The 24,019-nt window shown below is 36.0% G+C and overlaps 1 protein-coding gene across 5 annotated transcripts in view; it reads left to right on the top strand.

The window, feature by feature from the left end:
* Positions 1-24,019, top strand: part of SLC39A10 (solute carrier family 39 member 10) — a 145,122-nt gene that overhangs the window by 106,179 nt on the left and 14,924 nt on the right. For all 5 annotated transcript variants that reach the window (XM_047870952.1, XM_047870951.1, XM_047870953.1 and 2 more), the window contains 5 exons: positions 12,028-12,197; positions 14,208-14,396; positions 17,730-17,850; positions 19,021-19,389; positions 20,504-20,584. In XM_047870952.1, the coding sequence (XP_047726908.1) occupies positions 12,028-12,197; positions 14,208-14,396; positions 17,730-17,850; positions 19,021-19,389; positions 20,504-20,584 (930 nt within the window). The remainder of the gene's footprint in view (positions 1-12,027; positions 12,198-14,207; positions 14,397-17,729; positions 17,851-19,020; positions 19,390-20,503; positions 20,585-24,019) is intronic.

Here is a 24,019-nt window from a genome sequence, read left to right as displayed (position 1 = left end):
TTGTTAAAATTCTTTCTAGATTTTTAAAAAATGTTTATTTATTTTTGAGAGAGAGAGATTGAGCAAGCAGGAGAGAGAGAGAGAGGGAGAGGGAGTCACAGAATCTGAAGCAGGCTCCAGGCTCTGATCTGTCGGCACAGGGCCGATGTGGGGCTCAAACTCACGAGCCATGAGATTATGGCCTGAACAGGAGTCAGTCTGTTAACTGACTGAGCCACCTAGGCACCCCATCTAGGCTTTTTTCAAACCATATTAGGTTGGCTACATAGCTCCACCTTGATGTTCACAGGTACCTCCCACTTGAGATTTCCAAAGTTTCTACTCCATGAAAAGTTTGTTCCTCTTACTGAATCCCTAAAACCGTAACAATTGTTTTTTGATAAAATCTGAAAGTCTTTGAAATTTTTCCCATATGGTTTTTGTTTTGTTTCCTTTATATAATCAGTTGTCAAGTCCAATTGAATCTTCTCTTAAATACCTTCCAACTCTGTCTACTCCATTATAACTTTTGTTCAGGTCCTTCTTGGTTCTTGATTGAATTGTTGAAATAACTTCATAACCGTCCCTTTCTAGAATACAAATGAGATTGTCTGACATAGACTTTTTCTTTTTAGTGATAGTTAACATACTTTTGTTAACAAACACGTATTGTAGTGTTAAGTGGTAAGTAAAAGTTAATGACTTCTCCTCAACAGCAGTTTTATAAGGTGGAGAATGTTCTTATAACTTTCCCACAGTCTCAGAGCTAATCCCTGATAGTACTGGGATTCAAGCCGAGGGTATTTAATCATTTTACTATCCATGTGCTGAGTGTTTCACATGCTTTTCCCCCCATTAAATTTTAACAATAATCTATTACATTATTATATGAGGGAGCTGTTACATGATTCTTGTTCTTGCAGATATGGCTTTTCCCCCCATTAAATTTTAACAATAATCTATTACATTATTATATGAGGGAGCTGTTACATGATTCTTGTTCTTGCAGATATGGAAACTGTGGTATAGACAAATTTAGTAATTTGCCCGCATTTCCTAGGCCTAATAAATGTTAGATCCCAACACTAAGGTTTGTCTGATAAATCCTTTAGTCAGTTAATAACTATGCTATTATCTACCAGATTTAGTTAATTCTGATTATCGCTTTTATGATTTTTGTCATAGATCTTTACACTGTTCAATATTTTTCATTAGATCTCTAATATTTTTCTTTATATCTTTTTATTATAAGCAATAATGTCTATGAGAACATGGATTTTTTTTTTTTTTTTTTGGAGAGAGGGGCAGGTAGAGAGAGGGAGAGGAGAGAGAATCCCAACCAGACTCCACACTAACAGCATGGAGCCTAGTGCGGGGCTCACACTTCACGAACTGTGAGTTCACGACCTGAGCTGAAATGGAGAGTCAGACACCTAGCCGACTGAGCCACTCAGGAGCCCCTAGAAAACATAGATTTGATGTGATGTGCTAGTTTTATTTTTTTTTCTCCTATATTTTAGCAAACTGCATTATGCTGTATTGTTCAAATTTCAGAGTCCTTTACTTGGCCAGTCAGGCTTTCCAGGATAGGATTCCTGCCTACCTACCTCTCCATCCTTACCCCTTACCATTCTTTTTTAGTAAGCTCTTCTATACCCAATGTGGGGTTCAAACTCATGACCCTGAGATCAAGACTTGAGTGCTCTACTGACTGAGCCAGCCTAGGTCCCCTGATCATTCGTTTATATCCTTTCAGCCTTAACCATAACAAACTCCTAATGACAGATTATACTCTTTTTCCCTCTTTTATCTCTGCCTTTTCACCTTCTAAACCTTTCTACTAGAGGGACTACTATGATTTGTCAAAAATTCAGCTCAAGGGTTAGACCCTCTGGGATAACCTATTTACTATCCTAGGCTTAATTAAATCCCCTTCCTTGACACTCTCTGGATATCTCCATTATCATACAGAGCTTGAGGGATTTTAATAATTGGATTTGTTATCTGTTTTTGTTGTGGACTTCAGCTACTTAAAGGAAGTGACCAGGTCTTTTATCTCAAGCATCTCTAAAGCCTAAGTAGGTAAAGGGTACTTTGAACAAAAAGTGCTGATATATTGATTGAATAAATTACTTAATATTAATCTGTAAGCTTTCAGTTAGAACCGAGGAAAGACACTTGTTGAAAATGAGTCTTTGAAGATCATTTTATGACTACAGTTGACCTTTGAACAACACAGATTTGAACTGCATGTGTATACTTCTATGCGGATATTTTTCAATAAATAAATTAGAAAATCTCTTGGAGGTTTGCAACAAAAAAAACCTCACAGATGAACCGGGTAGCCTAGAAATACTGAAGAAATTCAGGAAAAGTCAGGTATTGCAAGAATACGATATGTAACACTTATACAAAATATGTGTTGTTTACGTTAATGGGAAGGTTTTCCATCAAGAGTAGGTTGTTAATAGTTAAATTTGGGGGGAGTTAAAAGTTACACTTGGATTTTTGGCTACACATGCAGAGGCAGGGGTTTGTGCCCAACCCCACAGTGTTCAAGGGTCATTTGTCTATCAGCCTAGTGTACTTTGATAATACAGTCTTCTCAGAATGAGTGGAATTCTCATGAACTTTATCATGTGCAAAATCACGATGAAGGCAGTTCTGGCTGAAATGCCAAAGATGGAGTGGCACTGTTGCATTGTAATGAAAGAGAATAAATTAAATTAATATGTGTGAATGTGGGCCAAAAAAGAAAATCTGATAAGATAAAAGGTGGAAAATGCAGAATTTAAAATTTTTTCATAGCACAAGACTATGGTAGACATGTTTAAGAATATCACATTCCATATATATATATATATAAGAGTTTTATTTGGGATAGAGATAGATACTCCTTAAAGCTTGAAAGAGTTCAAGTAAAAGAAAATGCTCTCAATACATAACAAAATAAGTCTCATAGGTACCTACCTATTGGTAATTTCTTTGCAATAGGAAAATAACTTGAGAATAGATAAATTAATCATTATAGTCTTTATTAGAACCTTACCATGTACTGTTCTAAATACTTTTACAAGGATATTTAATTTGTTAAACCCATGAGATGGGAGCTTTTTTTTGTTCCTGTTTGCTGGAATGGAGGCTTTGAGAAATGAAATAACTTGCCCAAAGTCACATAGCTGCCAGGTAGCAGAACCGTGATATGAACTAGAGTATTCTCCACCTAAAGCTTGTAATTGTAACTGCTGTACCCGTCTCCACTGCTTCTGCTAAAAAGGTTCTTAAGTCTGCTTTGCTAGCAAAAGTGTGACAGGAAGATAAAGAGAGTTAAATTTAGTTATATTTGGTAGTGTTTTGACAGGTAGTGCAGACATAGACAAGAAAGTGGTAGAGGTATTTGTATAAGTAAGTATTGCTGTAAGTATAGATTAGTAAAACAAAACACCCAAGAATAATAGTCTTGTTAGGTAATACCCAGTCATTAAGGCAGAGAAAGTCCACCTATAACTCTCAATTCTGGTCTTTGGACAGGTAAAATATGTTCCCTTTGCTGGCTTCATTACATGTTCAGTGACCTTTGTAGATGAGTAAACACCTTGAGAACCACAGTCTCTCACAGGTGCTTATAAATTCTCAATGAGGCAGGGGGAAGGGAGAAGCTAGGCCTGAGATTATTTGACTTACATTAAAAATAAAACACTTTGGGGCGCCTGGGTGGCGCAGTCGGGTAAGCATCCGACTTCAGCCAGGTCACGATCTCGCGCTCCGTGAGTTCGAGCCCCGCGTCAGGCTCTGGGCTGATGGCTCGGAGCCTGGAGCCTGTTTCCGATTCTGTGTCTCCCTCTCTCTCTGCCCCTCCCCCGTTCATGCTCTGTCTCTCTCTGTCCCAAAAATAAATAAACGTTGAAAAAAAATTAAAAAAAAAAATAAATAAATAAAAAATAAAACACTTTGTTCTTTACATGGAAAAACACAGACTGACAAGATTGTCACATCTAGAGTTAAAACGAATAGCCTTTTTTAATTTTTTTAATTTTTAAGGCTTCTAAGAAATTCTAGTTGTTATTACATCAACTCTGGATTATGACTTAAATTTTTGTTATAATATTGACATATTTTAACAATGGTATTGACAGATGCTTGACCATCATAATATTGAAAATTATAGTTTATTCAATCTGAAAAGCCTTAGAGGAAATAATACTAGCTTTGAAAGCAAATACATAACTAATAGTGAATATTGATTAGTTGTTTGCAGGTGGTTATTAGCACTGTCAGAAATGAAGCTTGAATTAACTATGTCCTGATAGATGTTAATAATTGTTAGAAAGAATGCCCTGCTAGTAATTATTTTTAATGACTGCTGCACTATTAAGAAAGGTTAACTTGTTCTATATAAATCTCCCATAGTGACACAGCGACCACCTCATTACTGCTCAAAGACTGCTGTAAACCAAGTATGCCATATACTGTGTATGGTGGAAATCGTTTGTTTCACAAGATTGGCTCATTTAGTCATAGAGTTGACCCTAGCTTAATTACCAAGGGGGGTTGTGAATAGGCCGCTAAGCATTTTCTGCCAATTAAAATGCTGAAATTGTAGAAAACTGCCATCTTGCACATGCTTTGAACCGAGTTAATTAGAAAGTTTCCACAGATGAGCGCTTCTTTTTAAAAGAATGCATTTTCTCTCTAGATAATGAGAAAGGGAGTTGGTGAATAACTAAGCTTGAAGACCTTTAACGTTTTAAGCAACCTAATTTGCAGAATAAGTGAAGCTTGTTTCAGACATTTAACGTTTTTTATTGTATATGGTATCTTGGGTACAGATAAAGGAAACATTTGCTGGTTGTATTTAATAGTTTGTGTTTCATTGGTTGGCCTAAGTTTTAGAAAAGATGCCTTTTATTGTTTGGTTTTTGTTATTGTTTTGGGGGTTGTATATTAATAAACAAGTTGTGATTTTAAAAGTACAATAATTTGGTTAGAAATCAGAAAAATTTTATTACCTGCTTTTTTTCTATACATAGGAAATTACGGTAGCATTTATGTAAGCTTAAATATAAATGTTACAAATTCTAAAAATAAGTGTTTATAAATAGCATGGGAAAATATTTCAAGTACAATAAAATGAAAACAATTTTACTTCTTATAGGTCAAAAGGTTGTAATTGTCCTGGAAGAAGAGTTACAAGTTGTAAAGAGACTATTACTTAAAATTTTAGTGCTGGAAAGCTAAAATTACTTCTTAAAAAAATTTTTAAAAATTTGTTTAATGTTTATTTATTTTTGAGAGAGAGAGAGAGAGAACCTGAGTGGAGGAGGGCCAGAGAGAGAAGGAGACACAGAATCCAAAGCAGGCTCCAGGCTCTGAGTGTCAGCCCAGAGCCTGCTGTGGGGCTCAAGCTCATGAACCGGAAGATCATGACCTGAGCTGAAGTTAGATGCTTAACTGACTGAGCCACCCAGGCACCCCTAAAATTACTTATAAAAAATGAACAGTAAATCAGTATAAGAAAACATGTATCTATAACATACACTTGTGAGAGATAGCGGGTGGTTTTGCTAATGAAATAGGTATGATGGAATAATTGCAATCTATAGAAAATACCTAGAAAATTTCTAATTTATCTGAAACGGGAAATACAGCTTCTTAGCCCTTATTTCTTAGGAAATAAGAAACCTAAGTGATAATTTATGTTGGATGGGACATAAATATTTTAACCTTACTCTCATATGTATTTTTAGGTAACACTGAAATAAATAAAAGTATATTCTGATGATTTTATGTTATTTGTTTTGTGGTAATCTTTTGTCCCTCCCCCATCCCAATTTGTTCAAATTTTGAAAGATGGATTGCCATTTGAGTTAATAGAATTAGTATTTCTTCTTACTTTCATGTTTAGACTTATTTTTCTTACTCTCCTTTATGTGGAACCACCTCTGTGAGGTAAATACATAAGTAATAAATGACTGGGTCAAGAATTCACTGAAAATACTGTAGTTTAATTTAGGACAAAACAGTGGATTAACAGGAGTTTTGGTTTAGTTTTTACTTTGCCGTTTTAGCTAGCTATTTAATCATTTTTTATTATGTGAAAATATATAAGATTTGCCATTTTAACCATTGATGTGTACAAATCAGTGGCGATTATTACATTCACAATGTTGTGCAGCCACCAAACTATTTTTTTAAAGATTTTGTTTTTGGGGCGCCTGGGTGGTGCAGTCGGTTAAGCGTCCGACTTCAGCCAGGTCACGATCTCGCGGTCCGTGAGTTCGAGCCCCGCGTCGGGCTCTGGGCTGATGGCTCGGAGCCTGGAGCCTGTTTCCGTTTCTGTGTCTCCCTCTCTCTCTGCCCCTCGCCCGTTCGTGCTCTGTCTCTCTCTGTCCCAAAAATAAATAAACATTGAAAAAAAATTAAAAAAAAAAATATTTTGTTTTTAAGTAATTCTCTGTACCCAACTCAAACTCACAACCCTGAGATCAAGAGTCACACACTCCACCAACTGAGCCAGCCAGGCTATCTATTAAAAAAAATTTTTTTTCTTCATTTATTTTTGAGAGAGAGCACATGTGAGCAAGGGAGGAGCAGAGAGAGAGGGAGACAGAATTGCAAGCAGGGTGTGAACTCACAAATCTGTGAGATCATGACCTGAGCCAAAAATCAAGAGTCTGTTGCTTAACTGACTGAGCCACACAGGCACCCTAAAAAAAATCTTGATCACCCCAAATAGAAACTGTGTAACCATTAAGCAACAAATCATCATTTCCTCTTAATCTCAGCCTTTGGTAACTTCTTGTCTTTTTTGTTTCTGAATTGGCTATTCTAGATAAGTAGAATCATACCATAGTTGTCTTTTTGTGTCTGGTGTATTTTGCTCTGCATAGTTTTCAAGGTTCATCCATATTGTAGCATATATTGAAACTTGATTCCTTTTTATGGCTGAGTAATAATACTCCATGGCATGTATATACCACATTTTGTTAATCCATTCATGCATTGATGGGCACTTGGTTGTTTCCACCTTTTGGCTATTTGAGTAATGCTGTAATGAACACAGGCATACAAGTATTGAAGTCTCCGCTTTCAGTTGTTTGGGGGTATATACATAGGAGTGGGATTCCTGGGTCATAAGGTGATTCCATTTAGTTTTTTGAGGAATTACCAAACCTTTTCTACAGTGACTGTGCCATTTTACGTTCCCACCAGCAGTGTACCAGGGTTCTGGTTTCTCCACATCTTTGCCAACAAGTGATTTTCTTTCTTTTTTTTAACAGCCATTCTAGTAGGTGTGAATTCACATTATTTAACATTTAAAACCTCTCTGCCTCAGTATGTAAATCTGTAAAGTAGAATGACACTGGTCTACATTAGCATTTTCCAAATCCTGTTTTGTAGGATCCTGGTTCATTGAGATATACTAATAGGTTCCATGAACAAGTGAGTTAGAAAAATGCCGCACATTGTATTCCCCTTGCAGCGATTCATATTGCTTTTTAAACTGGTGGAGGCTTTGAGGGAACTTGTTTAACCAAGTATTACCAAATCTTTTTGATTATTAAATTCTCCTCTCCTTCCTCTTGGAATACCTCTGAGAATTAGATGAACACAGTTTGAGTTATACTAGTGTAGATTATTAAAGTCCTTTCTAGCTATATAGTATGAAGATAGCAATTACAGTGCCAGTTAAAGTAGCTTACTGGTAATCAAGGAATTGGAAAGATAATTCTCCTTTTAAAGTGGCAGAATAATAGACATCTTTGAAAATGGTTTTAATAATTTCCAACTCTGTCAATACAGGCAATGTATATATGGAAGAATAATTACGATAGTCCCAGTTGTGCTCTGTGTTTTATACAAAATATGTTATGAGAAGTTATAGGATCCATTAAATCTTTTGAAGGTAGCATGCATACTAAATCTATTTCCTCTAGTTGGAAAAATGAGAGAACTCTTAATTTCAGAAAAGTTATATAAGGTGTTCAGAGTTATACAGATTATTTAACTTTAATATAAGAGCTTAGTCTTTTTCTGATTCTTGGCTTTTGTTGGTCAGTAACCAATTATTGACGATCATTTGGCCAAGTGACCAGAAAACCAAAAGCATCTGTATTATTTATTTTTTAAAGTGTGTGTGTGTGCGTGTGTGTGTATCAACTTCTTTTGGAGGGGCCACTGGCCAAGCTCAACGTGATACCATTGCACTGACTCCCAAGTGGCATCATTCACATTTTCTTTTAAGTAAATGGCATTCCCTTAAAGATAGAACCACGATGGCACACCTGAAGTTGGGCTCTGATGCTGGATTGATTTATGTAAGGCTTTCTCCTTTGTGGGCTTATGTTTTCTTGTATTTTCTGAGTTTCAGATGTCAAATATCAGAAATGCTAAAGATTTTCTAATAATGACTGGCTTCTCTCTTTCAAGTATGTCTTAGTTCACAGATTTGCTTTCTCAGGTGGATGAGAAAGATGATTTCAGAGCTGATACATAAGAAATTATACCTGGGAGTGTGTAATATGTGATACGCACTCATTTGTGCACATGTGAATTCATACACACTCTCACACTCAGACCCTCCCCCAACTATTTGTGTAAGCACTTGACTAATATAATGTGTCAGTCTGTCTGTGATTGGTGTTAAGTGATGATATATTTAGCTCACCTATCATATTGGCACATTGATTTTCACTGGATTCAATTTTGGTTGATTTGTCGTTTGGTAATTTGGTTTTTAGCTAATTAACCAAAAGCCATTTGAAATTGTAAGTCACCTCAGAGCATTGCAAAATATTTATGGTTTCATAGACTCTTTTAAGACTTTTCTTCGCATTCAGAACACCCTTAGCCAGGAGTTAATACGGGAATTTTAGAAAGGAAATACTTGCTTAGAATAATGTTCATTTTCAGATATAATTTTTGTGATTAGGAACTAGAATCACATTTTCTCTCATCTCTCTTTAATGATTAGATTTTTATAAATTTGCTTATAAGAATATATAATGGTTTAATGGAGTCTTAGATTTTTTTTTTTAAGTTTATTTATTTTGAGAGAAAGAGAAGTGCATGTATGTGCATGGGTGGGGCAGAGAGAGAGAATCCCAAGAAGGCTCTGCATGGTCAGTGTGGGACCCAATGCGGGGCTTGAACTCAAAAACCGTGAGGTTGTGACCTGAGCTGAAATCAGGAGTCGGACGCTTAACTGACTGCACCACCCAGGCTCCCCTAGGGTTGAATTCTGTAATCTAATAAGCTCAAATGTTCAAATATGATCCTAATGCTAATATTTTATTAGTTTGTTAAATTATTTTGTGTAAATTGTTAACCATCTCAAATGTCTGTTACAGCAAATTAATGGTATACTCCTTATAATAAGATTTAGAAATTTAATTTCTATTGCAAATATCTTAAAGGGCAAATCCATAAATGAATGAATGTATATTTCCCAATGTAGAATATAATATTACCCTAAAAAAAAAATAAAAAAGGAAAGATTAGGTTAAATAACAGTTACCCAACTAGATTTTGGGTAAATTTAGCATCTTAATCTATAGATTATATGAATTTTCTTGGACATTGGGACATAGGAATAAAGTAAGAAATACTTCATTTGGACAGCTTCAGTGCTTAATTCCAGTGCATCATTTGCAAAATAATTCTGATTAATACAAATTTTTAATATGAGAAGTTAGCAAATTTGTTTACTCTTTATACTATATTTGGGTCTCATCTATAGCTTTGGCTATACCTATGCATATATATCAGTATATACAGAGTATCATGGAATATGAATTACTGGCTTTTTAAAGTCATTTTTAGTACTGTTTTTCTTTAAATTCTTAATTGAAGTTGCTTTTATATTGATTGTTTTGAGATAAAGTGCTTCTAAATTTAATTACTGCCCAAGTAAGAAAAAAACATATTTGGGAAGGGAGAATTGTATGTTAATATAGGAGACATATTATCTTCAGGTTAATGTATTTGTTACCAGCCTCAATTTGTCCCATTTAGTTACTACAAGTATCTTTTGTCCATTTTTTCCCCATTACTATGATTGAAACTACAGAGCTGTGGTAGTTTTGACACTCCTTTATTGGTTTACTTGGCCAATAACTTTTATTGGCTCCCTGAATTTAGACCTATGGCCACCTTACTCCAACCTATTTCCTCAGGCTCTCCCACTGACTTTATTATTCCTGCCTGTGCTTGGGGCACAGAGATAAACTTAACTTGGTCATCATTATTAAGTCAACATTTTGACCTTATATTTTTCTTTCTAGAATAGAGTTTTTGACCTTAGCTCCTTGTGCCTTATAGTCCCAACCATAGTTGTTCTTATCTTTTGGTTTCACTAACAATGTTGCCTTCATAATGAATCTTTTCCCTTTGCCTCTTTCTTCCTTGTTCCCAAATCTTTGCAAGGATTAAAGCCTCTAAATGCAAATTCTGGCTGTGTGTTTCTATCTTCTTTTGGACTTTTAGATTACCCGTGTTTATATCAGAAATTATCTGTTAGATATAGAATAAATCACAGAACTTCCATTAGTAGTAGATGACCTGTTGTTTTAATCCTGTGAGCTACCTTAGCATGGCATTAGCTTATAGTATTAATGTCATTGGATATTGTGACTAAAATGTCCAACGTATAAACACAGTTGAATTGATAAATCTCAGCATTTAGTGGGTGAAGTAAAGTTTCATTTCCTTACCTATCCTTACTTCTCTTTGTCTTTGAAATTTTTTTTACCTTGTTGAAGAAATACATTTTCCATTGTTCCCTTACTATAACACTTAACATAAAATTTCTCAGATTATAGTCTTATTGGGTTTGATGAGAAAAAATAGCATTTTGGATGAAAAACTTTACCAAGTTATTATTGAGTGAAATTTTCTATAGATAAAAATTAAATGGAACTTTTAGGCCAGAACATTTCTATTTCACTTTAGGCCACCAATTGAAAATAATCTCACTTTTTAAATGAACATGCCCCATCCCCTGAACCACTGGCAGTTATTTCTGGTATCTAATCTATGTATGAATAGCCTCGATAGAAATGTGGACAGAATTCCCCTTTTCCATCACACTTCTGTTTTTCACAAATCCTGTTGTGAAAACATTTCTCTTGTGCTCTGGTTCAATCAAGGTTACATAGTGAGGGGCCTTTGGGTGGCTCAGTTGATGAAGCATCCGACCTCGTGGTTTGTGAGTTCAAGGCCTGCATCCCACACTGTCAGTGAGGAGCCTGCCTGGGATTCTCTCTCTCCTTCTCCCTCTCTCTGCCCCTCCCCCCTTGCTTGTGCTATCTCTCCCTCTTTCTCTCTCTCAAAGCAAATACACTTTAAAAAACAAAACCCCCCAAAATTATATAGTGTAATTTTTACAAAGTAGAAAATGATACAGAAAGCCAAATTGGAGCAAGGGGAATTTGGAACTATTTATGGAGTGTAAAGATAGTATCAAGGGGACAGGATTGAATTATCCTTTGTAAAAATAAGAAATGAAATGCAAAAATGGTACCAGTAATAAGGCCTTTTTTTTAAAATCTCTTATGAATATGTTTCCATTTTGGACTGGTATGTTAAGTTTCTCAAACTTTGTATTAAAAGATTTACAAAGATAACACTAGATACTCAGCTTCCTCTAATGCTCACAGGAGAGTTTTATAATTGTATTCTCTAAATGAATAGTTTTATTGCTGTGGCTCTGCCTTTATACATTGGTAAAAATTTTTTGACAGTCTACATATTAAGAGTGAATCACAGCCTGAAGTCATTTTAAATCCCTGTTTCTAATAAGATGGGCTACTGAAGGTACTATTTATAACTTGGTCTGAACTTCTTAATTCTTTTTTAAAGTGTTCAGGTGGGTTATGTGGTTGTTTTGTTTTTAAACATAGCAGTGCCAAAATGTAAAACTTCTTAAAAAGCATAGTCAGGGTAAGATAATCTATCTTCCATGACTCATTTATCTTAAGTTTATTGTTCTTTAGAGCTTTTTGGCTTATATTATCATATTAATGTTGACTATTAATTTCTTTCCTACAGCATGGATTTGTGGTATCATTTCTATCACTGTCATTAGCCTGCTTTCCTTGCTAGGCGTGATCTTGGTTCCCATCATTAACCAAGGATGCTTCAAATTTCTTCTCACATTCCTTGTTGCACTAGCTGTAGGAACAATGAGTGGAGACGCCCTTCTTCATCTACTGCCCCATGTAAGAAATCTTTTTAATGTTTAAAAAAACAAAACAAAAATAAAAATATTTAAGCTAAAAAGGTCCTTCATTAGCAAACTATAGTACACTAATCTAGTATTTGTTGTATTTGCCTATAGGATAAAGTATTTTTTCCATTTGCATAGTTTTAATAGCAATAGTTTTGAAGTAAATTGAGTCATTAGGTTTTAATATAGCAACAAAAATTGGTTACATCAGTATTACTTTTTCCTGCCACAATGTATACATACCAAATCACCACAGTGTACTCTTTAAATAGTTTTATATGTCAGTTTAATCTGGGTAGAGCTGAAATTTACAAAAAATTGCTCTATTAGCAGTTCTGTAAATGAATACTTAAAAAGATACACCACTCATTGATTTTTATCTGTATGCTATATCAAGAAAGCCATTAGGAGAAATGTAGAAGTGGTCTTATGATTGTGCTGTATAGTCAGTGTGCCCCAGGTATCTTTATTTGACCAAGAATAGGCTGACATATTCAGTTAACAATTTAGTTAACTAATTTCAGTTATAGGCTTTTAGCTCCTTACATATGGGGCCATTTATGTTTTCTCCCGGAATACCACTTATTTTCTTCTATTTCAGGACCCTTCTAATAGTATATATGCCCAGACTTCTGGTACCATGCTTAGCAACCTTTTAAAATCTGTTATCAGTTAGTATTTTATACAGTGTTACTGCTTTTACTTCAAATGATGAAAACACTGGGGCTTTTTCTTTTCCAAATGTAAAATTACAGGTTTGAATGTTTTTTTAAAATATTCTTACCACCTCCTTTGGAGTATTGGGGAAACAGATTTGTGTTTTTTAAGTAATCTCTGCACCCATGTGGGGCTTGAACTCACAACCCAGAGATCAAGAGTTGGACGCTCTACCAAATGAGCCAGCCAGGCACTCCCAGAATTGTTACTTGTGTGTTTTGTATACTCCTCTTCCCCTTCTTCACTCAGAGGAATTGGTTCAGAATTCCAGATTTGGTATCTGGAATACCATATGACACTGCCTTAAAAAAATTGATTAATAAATCTTAAACTGTGAATGTAAATTTTTAAAAATTGATTCATTATGTTATTTACTGATTTCCTCCTTTATTCCTACCCCTGGCTTTCCCTTTTTACCATCATCAAGAATAGCCACAAAATTTCAAAACTGGGCCTATTAAGAACAGTTGATTGAAGTGAGAACAGTCTTCAGGTGCTATTTGACTTATTTTTTTTCTTAAGTATTAATTACGTAAAGCTGTTACCTTTTTAAATGGCCTTACCGTCTTTGAGAAGTTTAGAAATCTCTTCTCTTGGCTGCTAGCAGATGGAGAAAAAATACAGATAAATGTTATAAGGAAGGGAAATACTTAAGACCAGATCTCTAATTTTTAAGATTGTTATTGTGGAACTTGTACGTTTGACAATTAAAAAGTACCCATTTCTATAATTTATTTTTTGCTAAAGCTTTAAACTGTAGAAAAATAAACACATGTGTGAGTATATACTTATAATGTTCCACAGTTTGTAAGTACAGGTAGCATCTCATCACTTCTTTAATTTATAAGAGAAAAACATAAAAATATAATCAGTTTAAGAAAAAGATTACAGGGAGTCACAGGTTGTGACCGGCAGGTGAATTAGTTTGTTTTTACTGAATGTTAGACATCTGGGTCATGTTCACTTTGGTTTAAAAAGGACCCATATTTCCTAATATCTTAATGCTGCTTGATTTTCTCACTGTAGTGTGTGTCAGCTCCTATAGCCATTTGAGTTTGTGGTCTTTGTTTTAGAGTTACCATGAAATGTAATACTTTCCAGGCCACTGAATACAGACAGCAAAATTAAATAAAAGGCTACTTATATTTATGTGAGATAATATTTAGAGAACCACTTTAAAAATTGAAAGGTTTTTTTTTTGTGTGTCCTAGCAGATTATAGTCTCAAAATTTTAAAAAGCATCTTTAATTACTTGTTTAGAAGTTTTTGTTATTCTTATTAATAGTCTCAGGGTGGACATGATCATAGTCATCAACATGCACATGGGCATGGACATTCTCATGGACACGAATCTAAGAAGTTTTTGGAGGAATATGATGCTGTATTGAAAGGACTTGTCGCTCTAGGAGGCATTTACTTGTTATTTATCATTGAACACTGCATTAGAATGTTTAAGCACTACAAGCAGCAAAGAGTAAGTACTTTGTAATGATTTCTTCCGTTTTCTGAGATACGAAACTCAAAAAAAAATTTTTTTCTGGCCACATGCTTAATTATGATGTTGGTGTGTGTTCAAGGAAACATTGACTTTGATCTTTGCCATTTTTATGTATATATTTTGTATATGTATGTATTTTGTATATATTTCCTTGAGACAAAATATGGTTTAGAACAGAGCTCTAAACTGGGACTCAGGGGGAGTGATTCTAATTCTTGCCCAGCTACAAAATAGCTGTGAAAACTATGACTCATTCCTTGTGATTTCCAATTGCTATATAAATCTGTGGGAAATAAGCCCTACTTTTCGTCTGTATTTTCATATCATATTCCAAGTAGTGTATTTAATTTTAATTGCTATATTTTATTCAGGGTATTGCCATATTTAAGTGCCTTCAAAGGAAGGTTGATCAAGATGATGTGCAAGTGAATTATTATCTGAGGAATGGTAGAACGAACTAGGAAAGGATCAAAAGTGAAAGAAACCTAACAGCATTTGGTTTTCAGAGGGTGTATGGAAAGGTGGATGGGTGAAGAATGGAGTGTTGGTAGGAGGGATGCCAAGGTGGGAGTGGCCGGAGAGAAATGAGTCAGAAGAGAGGTGATGGGGGCTTGAAGTAGAGTCATGTCATGAGGAATAGGAAAGATAAGGTGATTAAGAGAACTATTTAAAATTTTAATGATTATTTATTTTTGAGAGAGAGAGTGTGAGTGGGGTGGGGGCAGAGAGTGAGAGCGAGAGAATCCAAAGCAGGCTCCAGGCTCTGAGCTGTCAGCACAGAGCCAGAAGAGGGGGGCTCAAACCCATGAACCATGAGATCATGACCTGAGCCAAAGTCAGACACTTAACCAACTCAGCCACCCAGGTGCCCCAGAACCATTTAAATGAGAGAATCAATATGATTTAATTGTTGATGACATTCAAGAAATAGAAGTATTTTAGGGTCCATCTCTGAGTACATAATTTAGAATACAGTTATATATTGCAAAGTATATAGAGAAGTTTTGACATTCCTGTGAAGCTCAATTTTCTTCAGTTGTGTGTACCTGCTAACACTGAAGCAGCAAATATTCATATTTAATTGTAAAGAATATTAGGGACTGCATAATTTACCGGTAAGTATAAAATGTAGTCTTTCAAGAGGTAGTTCAAAGTAAACATGTTTTCTGTTTTTTATAATTTAATCTTGATCTCATTTTGCATTTAAATTTACTGGGAAAATTAAACATGTTTATTTTTGTAAACTAACGTAGAAGAATAGAATCTCCAGAACATGGCAGCTCTTTAGAAATTTGATACTGAAAGAAGTAAATAAATTAAAAGAATTTGATTAGATAAATCAATGGAACACCATTAAAGGGGTACTCTGTATCTAATAGTAAGGAATTCTTCAAGGATATCAAAGAGAGGAATCTGTGCAGATAAATCAGTGTGTCTCCTTTATGATAAATAGGACAGTGAGTAACCAAAGATGAAAAAGTGTATGGCATTGTTTTGAAGAAAAGGAATTAGTGATCCTTGAATAGAACAGACGTTTGACCATCTGCAAAGAAGAGTCAGTTATTGGAAGGAAGCTTTCAGAGCATACATTAAGTAATACATCAGATGAGGACTGGTTTCAGCAAATTGGGGCTTTGAGGGTAGTGATTTGGCAAGGTTTCAGGAAAGTGGACAAGGACAATCTGAACCAAAGCAGTTGAACACAATCCCAGCTGGTGTTGTACATTTTCTTCTTTTCTCTTTTGTGCTATGGTTGGCTTTTTTTCTCTTCCCCCCACTTTTCTCCTTTCTACTTCATCTCATGGCTGCTGTTTCTTTTCTTTGGTTGTCTCCATACTACTCCTTTTGAACATTTTGTGTTTCCCCAGTTTCTGTTACTTATTGCTACGAAGCAGAAGAACCCACAATTTAATGACTTATAACAACATTTTATTATTTCTCGTAATTCTGTCAGGAAATTAGGCAGGATTCAGCCAAGCAGTCCTTTTGCTCCACCTACCATCAGCTACACTCACTCACTGTACTACATTCAAACTCAGCTGGCCTGGGTTGGCCTCAACAGGGCAGGGGTGGGAGGCCCATGAATGTGTATGTCTGCATCTAGTGTCCTCCACATGGCCTCTATTTTTTTTTTTAAATTTTTTAACATTTATTCATCTTTGAGAGACAGAGCATGAGTGGGGAACGGGTAGAGAGAGGGAGACACAGAGTCCGAAGCAGTCTCCAGGCTCTGAGCTGTCAGCACAGAGCCCGACACGGGGCTCGAACTCACGAACTGCAAGATCATGACCTGAGCCAAAGTCAGTCGCTCAACTGACCGAGCCACCCAGGTGCCCACACATGGCCTCTGTTTAGAGCCTAGGCTGAGTTTCTTCACAGATTAGTGGCTAGCTTCCTTGAGCAAAAAAGCAAAAGGTGTCAGGTTTCACACTAGTTCCAGAACTGGTCCATCATTTTCTTGCATTCTGTTGATCAAAGCAAGTTAAAGGGGAAGAGGTTATTTGTTCTCATAAACTTACATAGATCGGAAATAGAACTTTAAGTTGGAAGAGTTGTTAAAGGTAGTTACACAGTTACATTGCTAAAAGAAGAAAGCAGACTATTAAAAGATATGAAAATTAAAACCTAAACAATGAAATACAATACTTAGGATTTATTAATAAGTGAGGATAGATTAGATGAGAAAGAAAACTTACCTTTATTGCGAAGCTGTTAAGAGTCGGTTACCGATAGGTCATTTTTTCACACGTCACCTCATTTAATCCTAAGAATTTATCATTTTAATTTTACAGATGAGTATTCTTATGGTTTAATAAATTTAACTGCCCAATTCTCACAGAAGTAAACTACAAAGTTTGTGATTTTAACTCAAATTTGACCCTGCCCATTATGTCACATGTAGGGAAATGTAAGATTGCATTAAACACAATGAAATTCAAAGGGAATAACCTTTAGTTTTTTGGAACTTCCTATTCCCATGCACTATTAAATAAGATAGATATTAAGTATATTTCACACATTTCATTTGGTTGCATGTAATATAGTACTGTGTACTGTATTCTGTACTTTGAAGTAGATGAGTTGATCCTTTCAGTTGAGTGTTTGAAAAAAAAAAAAAGCAACAACATAGAAATTTAGCTGAATATTTTATAATGAGACCCCTTGATTAATTTCTAAAAATTTTTTCTCTTTTTTTCCTAAGTAATTTATGAATAAAGTGTTACTACCACTTACCCCATAGATGTTAACAAGTGAATATTGTTGCTAGTTGTGGCTGCAGATTTGATACTAATACCAGATTTTTTTCAGGGAAAACAGAAATGGTTTATGAAGCAGAACACAGAAGAATCAACTATTGGAAGGAAGCTTTCAGATCATAAGTTAAATAATACACCAGATGCTGACTGGCTTCAGCTCAAGCCTCTTGCCGGTAGACAACAGTTCTGACTAAAGAGAAACTTTTAAAATATAAACATTGAAATACTGCTTCTAACCTGTGCCTGTGTTTGAAATTTCTTGTTTTTGTGGCTTCCCTAATATTAGTTTCTAACTTTTGTATTTCCTAAAATGTGAGTGTATCTTGTGATTTGTTTACTGTCTTGTCTATTTCAGCCTTATTAAAATGGAATGTGGGACTAATTATATCACAGGGCAAGGAACATATTGCACTTTACAGAAAAAAAAATGAAACAAACAAAAAGGCTTTGTAAGCAGTATACTCGTGTTATCTTTAGATCTTGGCAATGCAGGTCTGTGTGCCGTCCATATGGGATTGGTTTCATATGGAAGAGGGAGAGTGGTCTCCCTACTTAAAATCTCTGCTCATCAATTCAGCTCTTCTGTTGCCTGGTAAATGTGATGAGGTAGCTTACAATTGTCAAGGAAACATAAAGTATTTTAGTCTAATTTTCCCTTTCTGTTCGAACTTGTGTTTCCCCTGAACATACCAATGATTTTCTGCAGAAAAGGGGCAGATGAGACTCTAACTGTACTCTGCTCCAAAATACAATTTGAGAAGTAGTAGACTGTTTGTCACATAATAAATAGTTTTTGAAAACTAGGTGAGAGGCCAACCTCAAATAAAAAAAAATACTTAATCAGATATTACCATTTATATGGGTTTCTGAGTAGCATTTTCAGATAGGTGCCATTGGAGGGTGCCAGCGATTTAAAGTTTGTTTTCTTCAGTGATAAGAGAGGATTAGACAGGGTAACTTTAAGTTTCCTTCTTCCCCTGAAAAATTATGGGTCCATTTAGTTGTCCTGTAAATGCTGCAGTAACTTCTACCCTTCGATTTTTAGCAGCTGTTCGTGATGTCCTCCCTCAGATTCACAGTTTCTCCATGCTTGCCAGTTCTTCTCCCCACTTTGCCTGCTGTTGATCTCAGTGTCCCCCCTTTACCTCATCTGGTTCATCATCTGGATGCTCAGAACCCCAGTTTGTTTTGTGTGTATGTGCACATGTTTGTTTTATTTGCTTTTATACATTTATTTGGGACTTCATTTAATCATTACACTGCTGTTCTGCCTGGGTTTAAATGAGCGAAGAAGCTTTCGTCTGCTTGTTGATAAAGTATATCCTTTGCTATTATAAATATAGGAACTGATGACTCGGTCGTTTCTGAAGATCGACTTAATGAAACTGAACTGACAGATTTAGAAGGTCAACAAGAATCCCCTCCTAAAAATTATCTTTGTGTGGAAGAGGAGAAAATCATGGACCATTCTCACAGTGATGGGTTACATACCATTCACGAACATGACCTCCATGCTGCTGCACACAACCACCATGACGAGAGTAAGACTGTGCTGAGGAAACATAACCACCAGTGGCACCACAAGCATTCTCACCATTCTCATGGGCCCTGTCATTCTGGGTCCGATCTGAAAGAAACCGGCATAGCTAATATAGCTTGGATGGTAATCATGGGGGATGGCATCCACAACTTCAGTGATGGGCTAGCAATTGGTAAGTGGGCTTGAAACTTGGGTTATCATTTGTTTGATCTTAAAGACCACAGATTCAGTACTAATATTATAAACTGTAATACATAGGATTAAAATTTGAGGTTAACAGATACACTGTTATATATTACTCTGGTCATTTGATTTGTTTCCAGAGGCTATGTTAATGTTTTTGATCAGCTTATTTGGGGCATAAAGGTATATTTTTACTGGGTTTTGCTTTTAATGTGTAAACAAATGTCTGTAGTATACTACTTTTATAACTCGATTTCAAGGCATAATCACATATGAAAGCTACCTTAACATTCTGTTTTCAAATACATTTATATATCCCTGAATATATAATTTCAGTCCTGGGTTTAGTACTTTTTTATGTCTTTGAAAAGGTGAAAAATTTTAACCTGTTAAGCATCCATTGTACCAGATTCAAATTATTAGAGTCTTCGCTAATGTAAACTGATATTACTAGTTTAGGAGAATATTAAATGTGATTAATATATGATTTTCTTTTCCAGACTTCACTCAGAAGTAGGCTTTGGTTTCTTTAAGAAAGGAGAGGCCATATTTTTCAATCTTTAGTAGCTGTCAATGTTAAAAAATAAAGAATTTACTAGGGGGAATCAAATTTATTTATATCTCTGATCTCAGTCCTCAAGACTGTCAGACGGATAATACTTTGTAGTATTTTTGCTCTAGACCCAGAAAAGTTCAGACACGGATGTAGCCATTTAAGTATCTATAAATATTTATATGAGAGAGAGCGAATACAATCGTACGCTTAAAGGACTTGAAATCTAGCATCAGACTTCCACTGAGAAACTGAAATGCTGGAAACCATTACTACTGCCAAGCTTTCAGTGAGCTCTGGAAGGCTAATGTAATGGAAAATATAATTTCTTAGAGAATATTTCTTTCACTGAGTAGCTCTTTCTCTGGTTATTATATACGTATTATACCTCACTATATGTTCAAAAAGTGTAATGTAAAAATAAGTGAGTCACTCATATATTATGAAAATAATTTAGATAGGCAAAAGAGGTTGTACCTATCCTTATTAATGAAAATGGAAAAAGCGGAAGTAAACATCACTTGATTTTCTTTTTACCCCCCCACCTCAGGAGCAGCTTTCAGTGCTGGACTGACGGGAGGAATCAGTACCTCTATAGCTGTGTTCTGTCATGAGCTGCCACATGAGTTAGGTAATATACCACCAGATTTTGTCAAATCTTAAGACTTCTTCAGTTATAAATGCATATAAATTTTGGAGAGGTTAAAACATAAAAATGGCTGATGACAAGTAGAAATGTCATCATTCTTTTATATAATTTGTATTATATGCACCTAAAAATGTATTGTTTTATATGTATGTATGTTTAACTTATGTAAACAGTATTATGTCCTTTCCCATTCTGTTCCTTATATTACTAATCATTATGCTTTTATTTAGTTTATTTTGAGAGAGAGAGAAAGAGAGCATGAGCACATGAGCAGGGGAGGAGCAGGGAGAGAAGGAGAGAAAGAATCCCAAGCAGGCTTCATACTGTCAGCACAGAACCTGATGTGGGGCTTGATCTCACAAACCATGAGAACATGACCTGAGCCAAGGTCAAGAGTCAGATGCTTAACCAACCGAGCCACCCGGGCGCCCCTCATTATGCTTTTAAACTCCACCCAGGTTATCATGAATTCATTTAATATGTTGCTTTTAGTCAGTACTTAGAGTTGTGCATTTACTGCATTTTACATATTTGTCACCTAGTATTAGATACACTACACCTTTAATTTCCTGCCACCACAGATAATGAGGCATTGAACATCTGTAGACTTAGCGCTTATAGACTCTTACAAGAACATCTTTTGGGATTATACCCAGGAACAGAATTGATGGGTCGTGGGATGTACCTGCCAGAGAAGTGCTGTATTACTAGCCACCATGGCCATCTCTAACCACCAATACCAGAGAGTTCCTGTGTTTCCACATCCCTGCCAAGACTTGACATTAACTAATTTTTGCCAATTTGGTAGATATAAAATGATATTTCTTTGTTGTTTTAGTTGGCACTTACTGATCTACCAATGATTTTTTTTTAATTTCTCTTCATGTGTTTTGATTTTTGTTTTATTTTTATTTCTATTATTTTTGAGCAACAGAGAGTGTGAGTAGGGGAGGGGCAGAGAGAGAGGGAGACACAGAATTTGAAGCAGGCTCCAGGCTCCCAGCTGTGTCAGCACAGAGCTGGATGCGGGGCTCGAACTCACAGACCGCAAGATCATGACCTGAGCTCATGTCAGATGCCTAACCAACTGAGCCACCCAGGCGCTCCTGATTTTTTCCTTTAAGTTGAAAAACATTAGATGTGCACATGCATTCATTCACAGAAAATATCCAGGGGATGTAGAGATGACATAAATTTGAAAGAAAAAAGTAACTCCCTATTCTGAGTTTCCAAGGAATTTCTTCATATGCTCTTGCTAGTTTAATATTTTTCTTAAATTTATCTGGCTGTGAAACATCTATCACTTGACTCTGTTTAATTTTTTTTATTGGTAGTAGCCTTATTTGCTTACTTTCAGTAGAGTTTATATGTATAATTTGCTTAGAAAATTATTAACTGCTCAAAGCAGGACAGTCTATTAATGCTTACTTGGTGCTGATTCTCTAAGCCTTGATTCCGTATTTAACAGTTTTGTTCCTTTGCCAGCCTTGAGCCTGTGTTCTTATATCCTGTTCATGCCCCATTTCCTTTATCCTGACTAAACCATTATTGCCTTCGTTGTCTTTTGCTTGGACAGTTTCCATAGTATTTACACCTAGTTCTGCTCTGTTCTAGTCCATCTCATATACTTTATCCCAAAGTGACTTGCTCATGCAATCAGTCTTTCAGTAGTCTCCCTTACGTATAAAGTTAAAAGCTGAGATTCATTAGTCCTGCTTCCATTGGCCTTCATTTCTGCCTTTTCAGCCTTACTCACTGTGCTTGCTGTTGCATGTTTTCCACTTCACCCAAACATAGTTCACCAAACATATGCTGTGGGTGCCTGAGCCTGCTTCTTTCCTTGTACCATCTTCCTACTTGGCTTGTCCTGTCCTGCTGATTGTCTCTCTAGTTAATTATGTTACGAGGCTTTTTTTCTCCAACTTGAGGACTGCCCTCCCGCTGGAGGATTACTGCCCTATATGTGTTGGATTACTTTTTCGTGTAAACTTTATCACTTAGCTTCACCAGGTCTTTCTTTGGGTGCTTAGTATATATCCATTGTAGATGTCCTATCTCTTAAAATGTAGGTTCTTTGTATGCAGATACTGTATCTTATGCACTTTTCTTAACTACTTTCCTGTGTTAGGAAGAGAATAATCTGCCAAATACTTCTTTGCAATTCCATAGCAATACACATCAGGGCTTTCTGTCAGTTTTTTTTTTTTTTTTTTAACATTTATTTATTTTTGAGACAGAGAGAGACAGAGCATGAACGGGGGAGGGTCAGAGAGGGAGACACAGAATCTGAAACAGGCTCCAGGCTCTGAGCTGTCAGCCCAGAGCCTGACGCGGGGCTCGAACCCACGGACCGCGAGATCATGACCCGAGCCGAAGTCGGCCGCTTACCCGACTGAGCCACCCAGGCGCCCCTGTTACCTTTATATGTAGGTAACATATAGCCTAATAATTTTAACTTTGCACTCTTCATTTTGAACTTGCTTAGTAGTAGATTTGGATAGTCTGAACACACATCCACAATATACTGGGAAGACCTTCAACTTCCCTTCCTACCCTCTTCCTGCTCCCTAAATGGAGTAGAGTATATCATGCCACTTCATGGTTATTGACAGCAGGGAGTTTGGAGATTAGGGATGATTGCCTTCCTGCCACTTACTCCTTTTTCTCTCTATAGTTTCTCCTTGAAACAATGAAATACAAGGAATGATAGCCACATAAACAAATGCAGGACATACCTTAATAGCTAGGTAAGGCCTTGGACCTATGCAGAGCTCTTGTGAAAGCTGGATTATAGAACTCTACCTGGGCCAGGACTCCCCATGAGACAATCGACCCCAAATCTCTACCTGTTTTACCCCCACAAACCAGAAGTTGGGATGTTACTGTTGCTATGATGGGAAAACATGAGTTTAAAGTACGTTGAACTTTAAAGGAGTGAGACCTTAAGAAAATGTGCATTTTCCCCCAATGCTCAGTGCTAAATTGACCTAAACTCTATTTTCTAGCTGTCTAGGCTCTAGGATAAAAAGAGCATAACTCTGGAAGTGATAGAAAATGCTTTGGCCTTTGTATTAATCAAGGTAGGAAGTGGTCTAATGACCATAAACAAAGAAAGTATTTTAAAAAATGATTTTAGAGCCTATTTTTTCCCTTAAGGTACAATAATGGACACTTTGGTAAAAAAGGCCCAGATGAATGTCTTTACTCTGATTTATCACTCTTACTCATTTGGAGAGGAGGGAATCTGGAGAGAGGCTAGAAACCTCTTCCTCAGAACTCCCAAGCAAGGGAAAGATCACTCTCCTAGAAGATATGATAGAAGCATGGCAGGGAGATAGGAGAAACTTCTCCCTGGTTAATAGGTCAGGATATTGGCAAAGCAGCATAATACGTTGCATTCCAGGATAATTTATTTGA

This window comes from Prionailurus viverrinus, chromosome C1 (genome assembly GCF_022837055.1).
Source record: "Prionailurus viverrinus isolate Anna chromosome C1, UM_Priviv_1.0, whole genome shotgun sequence".
NCBI lineage: Eukaryota > Metazoa > Chordata > Mammalia > Carnivora > Felidae > Prionailurus > Prionailurus viverrinus.
This window is presented reverse-complemented; position numbering and strand designations above follow the sequence as displayed.